Below are 18617 nucleotides of genomic sequence, written 5' to 3'. Positions count from 1 at the left end.
TGGTTGTAGCCAGAGAAGTAAAAAGGTTTCAGCTGTTCTAGAAAGAGAGCGTTTTGATGTAGAACTCTGCACATGTATGAGTTCTTAGCTAAGAACTTTTCCCTTTGGATTGGAATTTTCTCTAAATTTGGGCCGGTGTGGTGGCTCACACCTATAATCCCAGCATTTTGGGAGGCTGAGACAGGTGGATCACTTGAGGCCAGGAGTTCAAGACCAGCCTGGCCAACATAGCGAAACTCCATCTGTACTAAAAATACAAAATTGGCTGGGCGGGGGGTGCGTGTCTGTTGTCCCAGCTACTTGGTAGGCTGAGGAAGAACTGCTTGAAGCCAGGAGGTGGATGTTTCAGTGAGCCGAGATCGTGCTACTGCACTCCAGCCTGGGTATCAGAGTGAGACTGCATCTCAAAAAAAAAAAAAAAAAAAACACTTTTTTTCTCTAAATTTGTATAGCAGTCTCTACTACCTTTCCTCTCCCCTCTGTCATTCTTTCTCCTCCCGCTCCCCACTAAGTTTGTCAAAAGATTCTGTCTCCACTAGAAGGCACATACGTGGGAAATGTGTGTGGTGTTAGGTGGCTCTTGAAGCCTTCTCTGGATCCCACGTAAAGCCTTGGTTCTCAACCAGGAGCAATTCTGCCCTACCAGGGGACATTTGGTAATGACTCTAGATTTTTTTTTTTTTTTGAGACAGAATCTCACTCTGGTTTGCGTTGCTAGGCTGGAGTGCAGTGGCGCGATCTTGGCTCACTGCAACCTCCGGCTCCCTGGTTCAAGCGATTCTCCTGCCTCAGCCTCCCAAGTAGCTAGGATTACAGGCACATACTACCAAGCCCAGATAGTTTTTGTATTTTTAGTAGAGATGGGGTTTTACCATGTTGGCTAGGATGGTCTCGATCTCCTGACCTTGTGATCCACCTGACTCAGCTTCCCAAAGTGCTGGGATCACAGGCATGAGCCACCGCGCCCAGCTTTGAGACATTTTTGATTGTCACAAATCGAAATGCTGTAGGCATCTAGTGGGTCAAGGCCAGGGATACTGCTCATATCCCAGGACAGTCCTCCCTGCACCACACAGAAGGATCTGGTCTAAATCATCAGCACGGAGGTTAAGAGCTTTTCCTAGTTTTGCCCCACAGCTGGTATCACACTGGTGACAGTCTTTTTCTTTTCTTGGTTGCTTTTCAGATTGAGAACGGGCTCTGCATCTGTGCAGCCATGCCCAGCAAAGTCGTCATTCTCCGCTACAATGAAAACCTCAGCAAATATTGCATTCGGAAAGTAAGTTCTGGGTCTTGCCTTGGTTGAATGTGGGAAAGCCAGTCCTGCCAGTCTCAGGGAGCCAATGTGGAAGGTGTGCTGTCTTGGGACACGGCCTGGACTGGGTTCCTTCCACCCTGGAGTCCCTCAGCCTAGGTGACCTCTGTAGTGAGCGAGATCCTTCCTTTATGGAGGATCCTCTGGGGCCACTAGTAGCTGTGGTTTCCCTCCTTGCTTTTCTTCTCCGATTTGCGAACTGCCTCCCCATCCAGGCCGGTGCATTCAGCCTTTTATTACAGCAGAAGGTTGACTGATAGGAAGAGATACTGGAGACACTTCCTTCAAACCAGTGGAAAAAAGAAAGGGGCTCTTTCTAAGAAGCCAGCAGCCCCAGGTAGCACTTATCAGAATCTTTCTCCAGTTCTACAGGTTTCTATTATAACCTTCTGGAATAACCAGTGTTAGCACTATTTTGATATGTAATTAGAGAGCTGCGGCTCCTCGGAGCAGAGTGAGCTGTGATGCTGACTGCAGTGTGGATGAGATGTGTGTTAGATCCTTAAATCTGCCTGGCTTCTGGAGAATGCTGTCTGATGTCCCTACCTAGAGTGTCCCACTCCTCCAAGCCTAATATATTTCTGATGCTTTCATGATTAGTCTCAAAAGTGAAACGAGGCCGGGTGCGGTGGCTCACACCTATAATCCCAGCACTTTGGGAGGCTGAGAAGGGTGGATCACTTGAGTTCAGGAGTTTGAGATCAGCCTGGCCAACATGGTGAAACCCTGTCTCTACTAAAAATACAAATATTATTAGCTGGGTGTGGTAGCAAGTGCCTGTAATCCCAGCTACTTGGGAGGCTGAGGCAGGAGAATTGCTTGAACCTGGGAGGTGGAGGTTGCAGTGAGCCGAGATTGTGCCACTGCACTCTAGCCTGGGCAGCAGAGCAAGACTCCATCTCAAAAAAAAAGTGAAATGAAGGGTGAATAATATATAAGGGTCATTACCTGTTAGAGAAACTGCTACATTCTGGGCAGGGTGGTGTTGGTTTAGTTTGCGTGTTCATTGAGTGCCCACCCTACCAGGGACTGAACTGGCTGTTTTTACAAATACCTTTCATAGCAGTTAAGAAAAGCAGAGATAGTTATTCCCAATTTTCAGGGAAGACAATTGGAGCTGGCAGAAAATCCGCAGTTACAAAGTCGAGACCAAAACTGAAGTTTGATTTTCTGCCATTTCGCTATATCATGCTGCCTCCAAGTTTTCCCATACTTAGTAGGTGACCGAGAAATGTTCAGTGATGATGATAATGCGCATTAGAATTTGAACTGTCAGTTTGAGGAAAATTCCCAGAAATCATTGCTGCTTTATGATTCCCAGTCACATATTTTGATTTGGTATTTTGATGACATTAGTTGGCCTGAAAATAATCAGGAAGCAGATAATTAAGATGACAATAATAACGATCGTGACGATGACTGTATAGGTAACACAGGTTCAAACTGGACACTTAGAAGCTAGCAAAAAGAAGGAAACCAAAACCACTGCTGTTAACCACCACTGTTAATAGTCGGTGTATTTTTCCAGTCTTCTTTTTCCTCTGATAAGAATGTCATATTGTTCAAGGTTTGTCTCTTCATTGGAATGGTGTTTCTTTTCTTTTTTTTTGAGACGGAGTTTTGCTCTTGTCACCCAGCCTGTAGTGCAATGGTGCGATCTCGGCTCATTGCAACCTCTGCTCCCAGGTTCGAATGATCCTCCTGTCTCAGCCTCCTGAGTAGCTGGGATTACAGGTGGCTGCCACTAATTTTTTGTATTTTTAGTAAAGACAGATTTTCACCATGGTGGCCAGGCTGGTCTTGAACTCCTGACTGCAGGTGATCCACTTGCCTTAGCCTCCCAAAGTGTTGGGATTATAGGCGTGAGCCACTGTGCCTGGCCTGGAATGGTGTTTCTGACCCTGCCTTTTTTTTTTTTGGCTGCTGTTTGATCTTCTTTTTTCTTTTCTTTTTTTTTTATTTTATTTTATTTTGTGATGGAGTCTCACTCTGTTGCCTACGCTGGAGGGCAATGGCATAATCTCAGCTCACCGCAACCTCCACTTCCCAGGTTCAAGCGATTCTCCTATCTTAGCCTCCTGAGTAGCTAGGACTACAGGCGCCCTCAACCACGCCTGGCTAGTTATTACTATTTTTGTATTTTTAGTAGAGACAGTGTATCACTATGTTGGCCATACTGGTCTTGAACTCCTGACCTCGTGATCTACTGTCTCAGCCTCCCAAAGTGCTGGGATTGCAGGTATGAGCCACTGCACCCGGCCTGATCTTATTTTCTTAGTCTAGGGTTGCATGGAACAATAGGAAGAGATAAGAAATGGATCACTGTTCATCCTAAGAGGCAAGAAAGGTGGATGGGCCATGTGCAGTGGCTCATGCTTGTAATTCCAATGCTTTGGGAGGCTAAGGTGGGAGGATTCCTTGAGCTCAGGAGTTTGAGGCTGCAGTGAGCTGTGATCGCACCACTGTACTCTAACCTAGGCAACAGAGCGAGATCTTGTCTCTAAAGAAAAACGAAAAAGATGAATGGCTTGTATGACAATGTGAGCAAGCTTGGTGAGTCTTCTACAGGGCTTGACTAGATGCTGTAGGCGGAAACAGAACAGCCGTGGACTTTGGCTGCCCTGCATTACCTTTCACATCCTTCTCTTCTGCCCTCGTGTCTCAGGAGATAGAGACCTCAGAGCCCTGCAGCTGTATCCACTTCACCAATTACAGTATCCTCATCGGAACCAATAAATTCTATGAAATCGACATGAAGCAGTACACACTTGAGGGTAGGGCCTGCATCCTTTTTTCCACCCCAGCCATGGCTCAGGCCGTACTGAGGCTTGGAACTCATTCCTGAAGCCCCACTTCTTGCCTGCCTTTACAGAATTCCTGGATAAGAATGATCATTCCTTGGCACCTGCTGTGTTTGCTGCCTCTTCCAACAGCTTCCCTGTCTCGATCGTGCAGGTGAACGGCGCAGGGCAGCGAGAGGAGTACCTGCTGTGTTTCCACGGTGAGTCGTGGCTGTGCCCACTGCCTTTTTGGATACTCATGGACACTAGGGACCCATGAGGATTTGGGGGATGGTACCTGGGGCTCTGGAGCAGATACGTTTGTCTGGGGTACCAAGGACATCCTTCCAGTACCGCGAAGGCCCCTCGGGGATGCTCCTCTCCACCACCAGATACTAGCTCGGTCTAACTTAATCACATTTTCTACAAAGAGCAGGCAGGTTTTCCTCATCCATCCCTTGCTCTTTCTTTCTCTCCCTTTCCTTTACTCTCTCTTCCTTTGCACTTATTTTGCCCTCCCCTCCCCTCCCCTCCCCTCCCCTCCCCTCCCCTCCCCTCCCCTCCGCTTCCCTTCCCTCCCCTCTCCTTCTCTTCCCTCCTCTTCCCTCTCCTCCCCTCCCTTTTCTTTCTTTCTTTCCTTGCGTCTTTTTCTTTGTTTCCTTCTTTCTTCTCTTTCTTTCTTGGGTCTTTTTCTTTGTTTCATTCTTTTTCTTTTCTTTCTTCTTTCCATCTTTCCCTCTCTGTCTCTCCTCCTTCCTCCTGATCACTTCATTCCCTGCCTCCCCGTCTCTTTCTCTTTCCCTCTCCTCTTATTTCTTTCCTCCTTTCACTTGAGTCTTCTTTCTTTAATAAAATTTAGTAAATTAAAAAAATCCCTCATTTTTAATAAAGCTGAGAGCTGGCTCAGCAGAGGGCCTCTGGTTTTCACAGTGAGTCGCATCTGGCTCTGCTCCTTGTTCTCCCATCACCCTGTGCATCACTGGTACTCCCTGCCCTGCGCTGTGCTAATGCCTGTATGCTCTTGACACCTTGCAGAATTTGGAGTGTTCGTGGATTCTTACGGAAGACGTAGCCGGACAGATGATCTCAAGTGGAGTCGCTTACCTTTGGCCTTCGGTACGTGAGGCTCGGTGTGGGGGGGGCTTCTCTTTTGCCAGCAGCTGGAGTCCTAAAAAGAATTTGCACATGGAATTTTTTTTTTCCTAAGCATTGTGCATGTGAATTTCCACTGGATACCAAGTGCCGTGTGTAACAGTCACCTGGAGAACTGTTCATGGAAAGAATCCCAGCCCACAATCCCAGCTCTGGGGAATATTTCCCAGACTCTCATGTTAGAAAGGGACCAATCCCCTGTGGATTTATTTTAGTCATTTCCAAAGGCTGGACTTATTTCAGTCATTTCCTATGGCATAGCTGAATACCTGTTCATTTAACCAGTTCTACTTAGGCAAAGCAGTAAGGTTGTGCTGTTTTTTTTTTTTTTTTTTTTTTTTTTTGGTAAGTGTAAATAACACTGTGGTGAACATCCTAGTACTGACCTTTTTGTACTTGTCAGATAGTATCCCCTGATTATAAGTTCCTAAAAGTGGAACTGTTGGGTCAAAGACTAAACACACACATACATACAAATATGTACATACGTATCTGTGTGAATGTTCTGAAATGCCATCATGGCCCAAACACCCTTCAAGGCTATTTTGTTTCTCTGTTGCTGCATAACAAGCCTTCTGAAAGCTTAGTGACTTAAAACAACAGCTCGTCATTGGCCCTGACTCTGTGGCTTCACTGGACAGTTCTGCTTCATATGATATCAGCAGGGCCACTGGGACAACTAGAAAGCCTGAGACAGTGTCACAAACATGGCACGCAATGAGTGCTGGCCATACTGTAGGCGCTGAACTGCAGCTGGTGGCTGGAGGCCTTGTTGCTTTCCATGCAGGCTTCTTCCAAGAATACAAAAACAGAAGCTGGCAAGCCTGCTCACTTCCACCACATTCTACTGATTAGAGCAGACCCCAGGGTCAGCCCAGATTCAAGGCCAAGGAACTGTACCAGGGCATGCATACTAAGAAAAAAAAAAAGTGACTTAAAAAAGTCAAATACCAGGTCTTGCCACCAGGAATAATAGTGCCTTTTCCCTTTAAGGCAGAAAGGAGTTCTAGTCCTGTCTGCTCTAGTTTCAGTGACACTGTGATACAGAGATAGAGTATTAAGAAGACCAGCAATGTCTATGGCTGGGCTGGGTGGCTCACGCCTGTAATCCCAGCACTTTGGGAGGCTGAGGTGGGCGGATCACCTGAGATTGGGAGTTCGAGACCAGCCTGACCAACATGAAGAAACCACCTCTACTAAAAATACAAAAGAATTAACCGGGCATGGTGGCGCACGCCTGTAATCCCAGCTACTTTGGAGGCTGAGGTGGGAGAATCACTTGAACCTGGGAGGCAGAGGTTGCGATGAGTCGCGATCATGTCATTGCACTCCAGCCTGGGCAACAAGAGGGAAACTCCGTTTCCAAAAAAAAAAGACCAGCAATGTCTAAATATCTATGAACAAAGTCTCAGCCAGTGTCCCTCTCCCAAATTCTCCATCCCCCTTCCTCCAAGGAAAAAAGCTCTTATGAGTTTCTTATCCTTCCAGTACTTTATGCAAATACTAGCACATAATAAAATATATACATTCTTTTTCCCATCTTTTAAAAAATTAGGAAGGTAGCATACCTCCCACATTATTCTGAACCTTGCTTTATACACTGAGCAATGTACCTTGGACATTTTTTTTATATCTGTACAAAGAGAGCTTCTTCATGCATGTTTACAGCTGTGCAGGATTCCATAGATGTATTATAATTTTTTTTTTTTTTTTGAGAGACCAAATCTTGCTCTATCACCCAGGCTGGAGTGCAGTGGATCTCGGCTCACTGCAACTTCCCCACAGCCCCAGGTTCAAGCAATTCTCCTGCCTCAGCCTTCCGATTAGCTGGGATTATGGGCACGTGCCACCATTTCCAGCTAATTTTTTGTATTTTTAGTAGAGATGGGGTTTCATCATGTTAGCCAGGCTGGTCTTGAACTCCTGACTTCAGGTGATCCACCTGCCTTGACCTCCCAAAGTGCTGGGATTATGAGCCACCCTGCCCAGCCAGATGTATTAAAATTTATTTAACGAATCCCCTACACTGTACACTTGAGTTGTTTTTCATCTTCTGCTGTAACAAACTATACGGCAGCGAATATCCTCAAACATGCATGGTTATTCTGGCACATTGATATGTATTTGTTGGGTGAATTGCTTTACATGGGATTACCGGGTCAAAGAATGCATTGCAGCTAGATTTTGATTTTCCCTCTTTTCATCATTCTTTGGCCCACACTTTTCCTGCATGGTGATTACACAGCCTACAGAGAACCCTATCTCTTTGTGACCCACTTCAACTCACTCGAAGTAATTGAGATCCAGGCACGCTCCTCTGCAGGGTAAGCACTATCCTCCCATGCTTGGAAAACCTCAGCTGTTGGGGTAGGTGTCAGGGTTGGCTGCACCCTTCCTAACCTACCTAGCAATGGACAGACTGCAGTGAAGGTAACTGGAACTCTGGGACTCTGCAGGACCCCTGCCCGAGCGTATCTGGACATCCCAAACCCGCGCTACCTGGGCCCTGCGATCTCCTCGGGAGCGATTTACCTGGCGTCCTCATACCAGGATAAATTACGGGTCATTTGCTGCAAGGGAAACCTCGTGAAGGAGTCCGGCACTGAACACCACCGGGGCCCTTCCACCTCCCGCAGGTAACCAGATTCTCCTCTTCCTCATTACTGGGGCCAACATGCTTTTCTGCAAGGCAGAAGGAAATGTTACTAAACCAGTTGAATGATACCCATCTCCACTTTGTCCTTAAGCCCAAACCACTCATTTGTTTGCGATCTGTGGCACTGAAATGACACAGACCATTGTGAGCATCAGGAGGATTAGAAAGTAACACCTTGTCCTGTAATCCCAGCACTTTGGGAGGCCGAGGTGGGTGGATCACAAAGTCAAGAAATCAAGACCATCCTGGTCAACATGGTGAAACCCCATCTCTACTAAAAGTACAAAAAATTAGCTGGGCATGGTGGCACGTGCCTGTAGTCCCAGCTACTCAGGAGGCTGAGGCAGGAGAGTTGCCTGAACCCAGGAGGCAGAGGTTGCTGTGAGCTGAGATTGCGCCATTGCACTCCAGCCTGGGTAACAGGAGCGAAAATCCATCTGAAAAAAAAAAAAAAAAAAGTAACACCTTGTAAAAGTCTGGAGTGCAGTGGTGTGGTCTCTGCTCACTGCAACCTCTGCCTCCCAGATTCAAGCGATTCTCTTGCCTCAGCCTCCCGAGTAGCTGGGATTACAGGCATCTGCCACCATGCCTGGCTAATTTTTTGTATTTTTAATAGAGATGGGGTTTCACCATATTGGTTAGACTGGTCTTGAACTCCTGACCCTGTGATCTGCCTGCCTCAGGCTCCCAAGGCGCTGAGATAACAGGCATGAGCCACCGTTCTCAGCCCTAATTTTTGTATTTTTTGTAGAGATGGGGTTTCGTCATGTTGCCCAGGCTGGTCTCAAACTCCTGGGCTCAAGTGGTTCACCTGCCTCAGCCTCCCAAAGTGCTAGGTTTATAGGTATGAACCTGCATCTGGCCCTACACCAGTTAATATAAAAGATGTGAGCATTCACAGATTTTGGTCCACAGGAAGTCCTGGAACCAGTCCCCCAGGCCACCAAGGGACAACTGTACAAACAAATGAACAGAGGCAGATCCAATGCCCTGAGAGTGGGCCTTTTCCAGGGAGTGTAGCTAGGCTGGTCAGATAGTGACGGTTTTCTGGGGATGGGGCATTTGGGGAGCGTCGATCCTGATCTGCTCACTCCGGTGGCTACTAGATTTCTGGTTTCACAACTACTCTGGGTCCAAGGACGTTGGTTTCAACTCTCCTGCAGATCTGGGGAGAGGGGAGTGGGTATAGGACAAGTGAAAATGTCACAAAACTTCCAGTTCTTGCTGAGATTCCTTCGTTTGCCTTGCATAACCACTGTTTGGATTGTTGCAGGCCTTTCTTGCAACACATTTGTTCAGCATGGTTTTGATCCCAGGAACTTGCTGGAAAAGCAGAGGTGCCAAATAACCATGTGCCCGTGACTCTTTGATTCTATCCTTCCTCAAGAGTGACCACTTACAGGGCTAGGGTTAATTTCCAGAGCTCTGAAAAATTGATTTTGATAATTGCCAGTGATCTTGTTGCTTTTATGGAGAAATAGGTTGTCAGAAGTCCTTACTGTGGCATTCCGGAAGTGCCCGTCCCCTCCTTTTTTGGTTTTGAGATAGGGTCTCACTCTGTGCCCAGGCTGGAGTACAGTGGCGCTATCTTGGCTCACTGCAACCTCTGCCTCTCCAGCTTAAGAGGTCCCCCAACTTCAGCTCCCCATCAAGAAGCTGGGACTATAGGCGCATGCCACTACACCTGGCTATATTTTGTAGAGACGGGGTTTCGCTGTGTTGCCCAGGCTGGTCTTGAACTCCTGGGCTCAAGCGATTTGCCTGCCCTGGCCCCACAAAGTGCTGGGATTATAGGTATGAGTCACTGCACGCAACCTCCCCTCCTTTTTTTTTTTTTTCGTTTGGAGACCGAGTTTTGCTCTTGGTGCTCAGCCTGGAATACAATGGCATGATCTTGGCTCACTGCAACCTCTGTCTCCTGGGTTCAAGCGATTTTCCTGCCTCAGTCTCCCAAGTAGCTAGGATTACAGGCATGCACTGCCACGCCCGGCTAATTTTTGTATTTTTAATAAGATGGGGTTTTACCACATTGCCCAGGCTGGTCTTGAACTCCCAACCTCAGGTGATCTGCCTGTCTTGGCCTCCCAATGTGCTGGGATTACAGGCGTGAGCCACCACGCTTGATCCTCCCCTCCTTAATACAAGCGGCAGCATATTCTGCATACTCTCCTCTGCCTTGATGTGGCTTGGAGATTGCTCCATATCAGTGTGAGAAGTAGTTCTTCATTCATTTTTTCCTAGATGCTTGCATCACATTCCTTCCCAGGAAGGAATTTATTTAACTGCTTCTTCATCAATGGCTGTCTGAGTTGTTTCCAGTCTGTTGCTGCAATAAATTACTTTCTCCTTACATTATTTTACATGCTGAGGAATCTATCTGTAGGATAAATTCCTAGGCAAGGAATGAATGGGTGATGGCTGATGGGTGTTTGTAAATCTGATGGAGCCTGTAGAGTTTTCTGCCCTGAAGGCTTCTCCTGTTTGCAGTCCCACCAGCTGTGTGTGGAAGTGGGACTGGCCTCCTTTTGACACAGTGCTGGGAGCCAGATCCAGCTCAAGGTATAGGAAGTTTGAAACCTTGGCCTGCAAAAAAGGCCTGAGATTATTTATACCAGGGAATCATAAAATGATCTAAGATAATCTTCTGGACTGGTTTACCAGTCCTGTGTGTCTACCCTATAAATAGTTATGTGGACCTCGTACCATGTGGCTGGAATACAGAGGTGTAGAAAGCATTCTTCCTATATATTCCAGGGGCCCATAATTTGGTGGAAGAACCACAGCTCATATTACAAAATACTAAGCCCTTGGGCAAGACTGTCCTAATGAGTAGTCTCTTTTTTGTGGATGTATAGGAATTAATCTGAAATGTCTGGTTAGTGTGGTTTTAACCTGAGGAACTTGCTGAAAAACCAGAAGTGCCAATAATTAAATGCTCCTAACTCTTGGGTTGGCCCTGCCTCACGAGGGCCTGCCTAGCGCGCCACAGTCCTCCCCTGAAAATGTCTAGATCTTCTTTAAGTAGTTCCCAAGTCATGCCAGAAACAGATTGAAGTATTGTAATTAGATTGTATTCCTTCGTTGCCTCCGTAGATAGGTGGCAAGGCACCTTGCTTTTGAGACCACAGTCTCTCTCAAAGGAGTTGCTTACTGTGTGGTCCACACAGTTCCAGTTCCTAGGAATGAGGGGCAGAAACATGTGTTTGCTTTCCTGTGGTTGCCAGGCATGTCTGGAAAATCAGTAGTTACTTATCTCTTGGCTTATAGAACGATCTTTTGGTTGCTGACTTCTTCGGGCAGTTGAGAATGCAGAAGGCCAGCTTGGCTGGGTCTGATTCACTGCAGGCTTCATTGCCTTGGTCTATTAAGCAGAGCAGGAAATGTAACTCTTTGCCAAAAAAACCATAAAATTGATGTGGTAGATTATGGATCATTAATGGATAAGGAGATGGAAGACTGCCCACTTGGCTTGGAATGATGGGTGTGTTCCTTCCTCCCGTTCATCTCAGCTGACATCCTCAATGGCCTTCCTTGAGCAATCCTTCTTCCCCTGGGCAGTGAGCACCCTCTCATTTGTTTTATGATAGTTCCCTGTGGACACATCGTATCATTTCGTTCCATTACAAGTAGGCTTAATGTAGTTCTGCTACTCAAAATTTATTTTTTTATTTGTCCTCCAGATTTCAAAGCCATATGGCTAGAGATGAATATAAACCTTGATTTCAAGATGTTGAAATCTGAGTTATCTTAAATCTTACTGCTGCACAGACAGGAGTTCTGGCCTTCTGAGCATTTGCTGTCTGAATCTCCCAATGTTAGAGTTGAATGGGAAAGCAAGAGCATGGCATGAGACTGTTCACTGTGAACTCAGCCCCTATGAAGTTACCTCTGCACTCCAACCGCTCTGTTTTACTGTAGAGCAGGAATTGGCAAACTTTTTCTGTATAGGTCTAGGTGGTAAGTATTTTTGGCTTTGTGAGCCATATGGTCTCTGTCTCAGCTGCTCTACCCTGTTGTGGCCATGTGGAAGCAGCTGTAAGACAATGCATAACCAGATGGGCATGGCTCTATTCCAACAAAACTTTATTTATAAAAGCAGGCATCTTCCGGATTTGGCCCTCAAGCCTGTTCTAGAGTCTCTCCTTCACAGTGGGACACTGTCTTTGCTGTCGCTTCTCAATTATGGACATTGACAGAGGCGGTTCTGATAGTTAGACCAATAATTGAAGAAAAAAATGAACAAGTTGATAAAATGATAGCCTCTTCCAAAGAGAAGGATTTAAATATCAAGGATTACAATAGTCCTTTGGGAAAACCACTGATGCTCTAAACTTTTTTTTTTTTAAACTTTAGTTTTACTTTTTAAGAAGCAGGGTCTTGCCACATTGCGCAGGTTGGTCTCAAACTCCTGGGCTCAAGAGATTCTCCTTCCTCAGCCTTCCTTATAGCTAGGACTACAGGCACACATCATCGTGCCCAGGTTTTTCCAATGTTTTTGAAGAGGCTTCTTTAGGATCTTACTGCAGTAGTCCGGTGTGTCCAACGTTGATGTCAGAGCATGTTAGCAACAATTTTGTTGAGAGAATTAGCCCGAAACAAATCATTCTGTGATTCATACTTGGTTCATTTTTGGAATCAGCGTGTAATTGCATTGTAATTTCAATACTAAAAATATCTAGCATAAAATAAGTTTGTTTTCTAAGATAAAGCCTCAATTAAACCAAATATGTTTTCAAGTAATATTTACTATACATTTTTTCCCCCATTTTAAGTAGGGTCTTTTTCAAGCACAAATTATGCTAAGATAACAGGGACCCCAGTACTTTTTCAGCTTGTCAAAGGTGGGAAAGAATTGACTCACAAGGCCACATTGTGTTTCTGGGTCTTACTATGTCTTCAGAAACGGAGTTTGGGCCCTGGGTCTGCTGAAATCTTCATTTGAAATATCCAGGCCAGGAGTGGGTGGAGGGTTGAGTTGGGTCATACAAAAAGGCCCAAGTGTTTTCAACTGTTTGGTTACTAATGATCAACCTTTGGGGTCTAGGACGTTTTCTGAGCCTGCTCTACTGTTTTTGTCTGCCCTGCTCAGTTTCCTGACTATATCAGGCCTGATCCCTGTACCTCTCGGTCGTCTTATGACCATGACCAAGAATTATCAACCTTCTGAGCATCTGCATTCGTATCAGGTGCCAGAGAGACTCTTGGAAAGCCACCTGTGGGGAGAGGTGACCAAACACCAGGCCCAGGAGTGGGACAGACAAGGCAGTTAACAGTGATAAGGACAGGCTTTCCCCAAACTGTTCCCTTGCACTGAGGGCCTTGGTGGGTCTCTGACTTCTGGGTCTTAGCAGGCTGACCTCCTAGATGAAGATTTCCTTCTGTGCCTTCTAGGCTCTGGAAAATACTAGGTCAGTAGGATATAGTATGGGGCTTATGACATCAAACTGGTCTTTATTGGAATCCCAGCTCTACCACTCATTAGCTCAGGCAAACCACTCCTGTCCGTCCCCATTTTCTTGCCTGTACAGTTTTTGGTCATACTTGTTCATAACTCAAGAGCTGCTGTGATGATTTAATGAGATAATGAGAGATGGTAGGTGAAGAGCTTAGCATAAGACTGGCACACAGTGGGCGCTCAGTAAATGAAAGCCTGAACAGAGACCAGGAAGGTGGGTTTTCTTTTGTTGCCATCTTTGCTTGCTTCCCTATCTTTGCTACCAAAATCAAAGTAGCAAAGTCCAAGGAACTCCAGGTCTAATCTCTTGATAATCAGTGGTGAGGCTGGGTGAAGGGGTTGCTCAGGGAAGTCGGAAAATGCCCCGCTGGGGTTGTGACCTCGCAGCTCCCTACTACTCTTATGTTGCCAGCAGCCCCAACAAGCGAGGCCCGCCCACATACAATGAGCACATCACCAAGCGTGTGGCCTCCAGCCCAGCGCCGCCCGAAGGCCCCAGCCACCCCCGAGAGCCAAGCACACCCCACCGGTACCGTGAGGGGCGGACCGAGCTGCGCAGGGACAAGTCTCCTGGCCGCCCCCTGGAGCGGGAGAAGTCCCCGGGCCGGATGCTCAGCACGCGGAGAGAGCGGTCTCCTGGGAGGCTGTTTGAAGACAGCAGCAGGGGCCGGCTGCCTGCGGGAGCTGTGAGGACCCCGCTGTCCCAGGTTAACAAGGTGAGGCAGCATTCTGAGGCCTGCGTGTCTGTTGTGGAGGCCAGGAGTGACTTGGGGAACTGGGGCCCCCACAGGGCCACTGTTGTTTAAAAAAGGAAGTCCATGACTGTAATTCAGACTTTGTGAGACACAGGAGTTTAGGAAGAAAATGTACATTAAGAAGTAGCTTCCTAAGCAAATGGATAACGTGTGTGATTAAAAAGGAATATATATGTGTGTATAACTCAAAATATAATAGCTACCAAAAAATATGTTTTCCCCTTCTCCAGAGGCAAATGGTAGCAGTTTCTAGAGCTATTCCATGCATACCAGCAAATATGTATGTGTGCTCTCCTTTGTAAAACACAAATGATAGCATCCTGTATGAAATGTTCATGCTTTACTTTTTCAAACATGCGTATAGATTCACACACATACACATATACACTTTTTTTTTTTTTTGAGAGAGAGCGTCTTGCTCTGTTACCCAGGCTGCAGTGCAGTGGTATGATTATAGCTCACAGCAGCCTCGAACTCTTGGACTCAAAGGATCCTCCCACTTCAGCCTCTTGAGTAGCTGGGAATATGGACTGTAGCCACCATGTCTGGCTAATTTTTCCCCACTTTTCTTTTCAGAGACAGTGTCTTACTATGTTGCCCAGGCTGGAGTGCAGTGGCGTGATCATGGCTCACCACAGCCTTGAACTCCTGGGCTCAAGTGATCCTCCAGCCTCAGCCTCCTGAACAGCTGGGACTACAGGCTCAAGCCACCATCTATCTAATTCTCACCCCCACCCGCCCCCCCACCCTTTTAATTTTTTTTTTTTAGAGACAGAATGTCACTCTGTTGCCCAGGCCGGTCTTGAACTCCTGGGCTCAAGCAGTCCTCCCACCTTGGCCTCCCAAATGCTGGGATTACAGGCGTGAGTCACCACGCTCGGCCCACACATGTGTATATATAAATTGTTTTTCTGGAAGGCTACACAGAAAGTGTTCACAGTGGTTGCCTTCCAGAAGAACTTTGAACTTTTGGAAATTTTTAAATCATGTGCATGAATTATCTGTGTAATTTTTAGGCTCGCGATTGAGGAGATGGATGGGTGTTGAAAAGAAGGGGCCCCCACAGACAGGGGATGACTCAAGCGCTTGGTGCCTCCTCAGCAGGCTAGGCGGGCCAAGGAGCCACCTTTCTGCCACTTGGGGCTGATTTTCTTGTTGGCATTCTCCATCTGATGCCACCCGCAGTTCACCTGCTGGTACAGAAAGAAGGAAACGCCATCCATATGGCTTCTTATCCCCCTGATTGACCCATGAAACTGTGTACGTACATACAGATGCTTACAGCAACACAGATACACAGCTTTGGGATTTTCCAGTGAGTTTCACTCCCTGACTTCCCCCAGGCTTTGAGAGCTGGCTCTGGAGTGGGTGCTGCCCTGCCAAGCACTGTCTGCTAACTGCTGAAGTGGGTAGCCCAGGGGCTGCAAATTCCCATTTGCATCATGCAAGGTGAGCACAGCAACTTCTGGCCTCGGGTGGCTAACACTCCTCCTCCTGGTTTCACTCCTAGGTCTGGGACCAGTCTTCAGTATAAATCTCAGCCAGAGAAACCAACTCCTCATCTCAATCTGCAGGAAAACACCAAACACACTATGGAACTCTGCTGATGGGGACCCCAGCGCCCACGTGCTCAGCCACCCTCTGGCTCAGCAGGGCCCAGACCCACCTCGGCACGGACACCCCTGTCTCCAGGAGGGGCAGGTGGCTGAGGCTCTTCAGAGCTGTCAGTGCTCAGTGCCTGCCCTGGGCACCTCCCTGCAGTCATCTCTTTGCACTTTGTTACTCTTTCAAAGCATTCACGAACTTTTGTACCTAGCTCTAGCCTGTACCAGTTAGTTCATCAAAGGAAACCAACTGGGATGCTGACTACAACGTGGTTAGAATCCTAATTAGATACTCTAAGATCCTAGGATTGGTTGGTTTTTCTTTTTTTTGGTTTCTTTTCTTTTCTTTTTTTTTTTTAAAGACAACAAAATTCTGAATAGATTTGAATAGCAACGTATTTCCTGTTGTAGTCATTTTTAGCTAGATTACACCATCAGGTCTTTGCTACTGAAGCATAGAGTAGAAGAGTCCGGTCAGTTGGCCAACCTCCCGAGCCACGTAGGTTCATCCTTGTTCCTGTCCATTCTCATAGATGGCCCTGCTTTCCCCAGGGTGACATCGTAGCCAAATGTTTACTGTTTTCATTGCCTTTTATGGCCTTGACAACTTCCCCTCCCACCAGCTGAGAATGTATGGAGGTCAAAGGGCCTCAGCTCGGAGGCAGTGACTTGGGGCCAAGGGACCTCGAGACACTTTCCTTCCCCATCCCCCCGGCGTCATCTCCCCAGCCTGCTGTTCCCGCTTTCCATGTAGCTTTGGCCAGGAAAGCATGCAATAGACTTGTTCGGAGCCCAGCACTCCTGGGTCTCGGGGTTGGGGAGGGGACGGGGGCACCCACCTCCCGTCTGTGATGGCATGTGTTTCCCCACTCTGGGATGGGGAAGAGGCCTGTCGGGAGTTCTGCATGGCGGTCCACTGCATGTGCTGCCCCCTTGGGTTGCTCTGCCAATGTATAACCACCATCCCATAGCTCCTGCCAAATCGAGACCCTCTTACGACTTGCCGACTAACTGGCCACCACGAGCTGCAGTCTGTAGCACTGAACAAACAAAAAAACGCTCAAGCCTTACGACCAGAGAAGGATTTCAGCAAACCACCACCTCCCACTCAATGTCCCTCCAAACTTCACACTTCCCTGCCTGCTGAGGATGACTCTGTTCACACCCCATCCAGTGCGGTTCTACCCCATGAAACTGTGACTTCCTAAATGAGCCTTTCCCTAGGGCTAGACCTAAGACCAGGAAGTTGGAGAAAGCAGCTCAATACTCTTCCAGCTCTGCCCGGGTTGGGAAGTCCTTAGGTGCAGTGCGGCTCCCACTGGGTTCCTGGAGCCTCCTATTAGAGTATGAAATTCCTGGCAACTGGTATAGAACCGACCTAGAGGCTTTGCAGTTGGCAAGCTAACGTGCGGCCTTATTTCTGCCTTTAATCTCCCAGAAGGCATCTGTTGCTTTGGGTCCTCCACGACTCGTAGGCCCGCCTCAACAACCCAGGCAACCTCCTCGGTAGGCTCAAAGGTAGACCCGTTTCCACCGCAGCAGGTGAACATGACTGTGTTTTCAACCGTGTGTCCACAGTTCAGATCCCTTTCCAGATCGCAGCCTGGCCTGCATCCCGGCTCCTTCCTGCTCGTGTCTTAACCTAAGTGCTTTCTTGTTTGAAACGCCTACAAACCTCCATGTTCCTAGGTCCTCTGGCAAATGTCCTGCTGTCGCATTTTATGTGTTGCTTGGACTCTGTGGGGTCGTCCTCCCTCCCCTCCCGTCCCCAGGGCAGATTTGATTGAATGTTTGCTGAAGTTTTTGTCTCTTGGTCCACAGTATTTGGAAAGGTCACTGAAAATTGGTCTTTCAGTCTTGGCATTTCATTTAGGATCTTCATGAGAAACGGGCTTCTTGAGGCCTGAAAGTGTATATTGTGTGTCTCATCTGTGAACTGCTTCCTGCTATATAGAACTAGCTCAAAAGACTGTACATATTTACAAGAAACTTTATATTCGTAAAAAAAAAAAAAGAGGAAATTGAATTGGTTTCTACTTTTTTATTGTACAAGGTGCATTTTTCAACACTTACTTTTGGTTTCAATGGTGGTAGTTGTGGACAGCCATCTTCACTGGAGGGTGGGGAGCCTCGTGTGACCACCAAGATGCCAGCAGGAAATATCGTAAAACAAAATTGCAGTCAAAAGCTTATTAGCATCAATCAAGATTCTAGGTCTCCAAAAGTACAGGCTTTTTCTTCATTACCTTTTTTATTCAGAACGAGGAAGAGAACACAAGGAATGATTCAAGATCCACCTTGAGAGGAATGAACTTTGTTGTTGAACAATAGTGAAATAAAGCAATGATCTAAACGTATGTGCTTTTAGTGCAATGACCTCTTCTTTGAGAGACCATGAAAAAAAACTACCACCAGCGTGTCAATAGAGGTGTATTCTCATGGATGGGACCTTCTTTACGAAGCGGGAAGGGTAGTTTCCTCTAGAGTGGGATAGGGGAAGCCACATGGTGGTTAGGGCACACTGCTATTCTGGAATTAAGAGAATGGCGGCATTCTCTGCCAAGAGTGTGACACTGTGTAGATTTGGTCAGTACTTCCAATAACCATGAACTGGCTATTAAGGTCATTTTACAGGAGTGCAGAGCTGGAAAGCTCTCTAAGCAGTCACATAGGCCGTTTGGAAAGGATTACTCAAGCACGGATTACGCAGGTCTATAATCAGCTAACCAGGAACAGGTCAGTTCAAGATGTTTTTCATCTGTTATGATAAGGTCAACTACAATTTAGTAATGTAGATTTCTTTGTAAGGAAGAATTCAAATCAAAGGTAATTAAAAATGAAAATACTCCCATCTTTAACTAGATGAACTTTTACAGTCTGCAAGATAAATTTTTTCTGAT

General features: G+C 46.8%; 1 protein-coding gene across 24 annotated transcripts in view; it reads left to right on the top strand.

Annotated features, from left to right (window-relative positions):
* CIT (citron rho-interacting serine/threonine kinase) overlaps positions 1 to 18074 on the top strand; it is a 190073-nt gene extending 171999 nt beyond the window's left edge. For 17 of the 24 annotated variants that reach the window (XM_035257803.3, XM_035257795.3, XM_054238964.2 and 14 more), the window contains 8 exons: positions 1187 to 1279; positions 3981 to 4089; positions 4188 to 4316; positions 5131 to 5211; positions 7493 to 7571; positions 7704 to 7883; positions 13771 to 14074; positions 15624 to 18074. In XM_035257803.3, coding sequence (XP_035113694.1) covers positions 1187 to 1279; positions 3981 to 4089; positions 4188 to 4316; positions 5131 to 5211; positions 7493 to 7571; positions 7704 to 7883; positions 13771 to 14074; positions 15624 to 15647 — 999 coding nt within the window. In that variant the 3' untranslated portion in view covers positions 15648 to 18074. The remainder of the gene's footprint in view (positions 1 to 1186; positions 1280 to 3980; positions 4090 to 4187; positions 4317 to 5130; positions 5212 to 7492; positions 7572 to 7703; positions 7884 to 13770; positions 14075 to 15623) is intronic. The other 7 variants (XM_035257805.3, XM_078337415.1, XM_078337413.1 and 4 more) reach the window with 1 other exon arrangement.
* Positions 18075 to 18617: the final 543 nt, after the last annotated feature.

The sequence above is a fragment of the Callithrix jacchus genome, chromosome 9, assembly GCF_049354715.1.
Source record: "Callithrix jacchus isolate 240 chromosome 9, calJac240_pri, whole genome shotgun sequence".
Taxonomy (NCBI): Eukaryota; Metazoa; Chordata; class Mammalia; order Primates; family Cebidae; genus Callithrix; species Callithrix jacchus.
The sequence above is the reverse complement of the archived record's forward strand: the minus strand, read 5'-3'. Positions and strand labels throughout refer to the sequence as shown.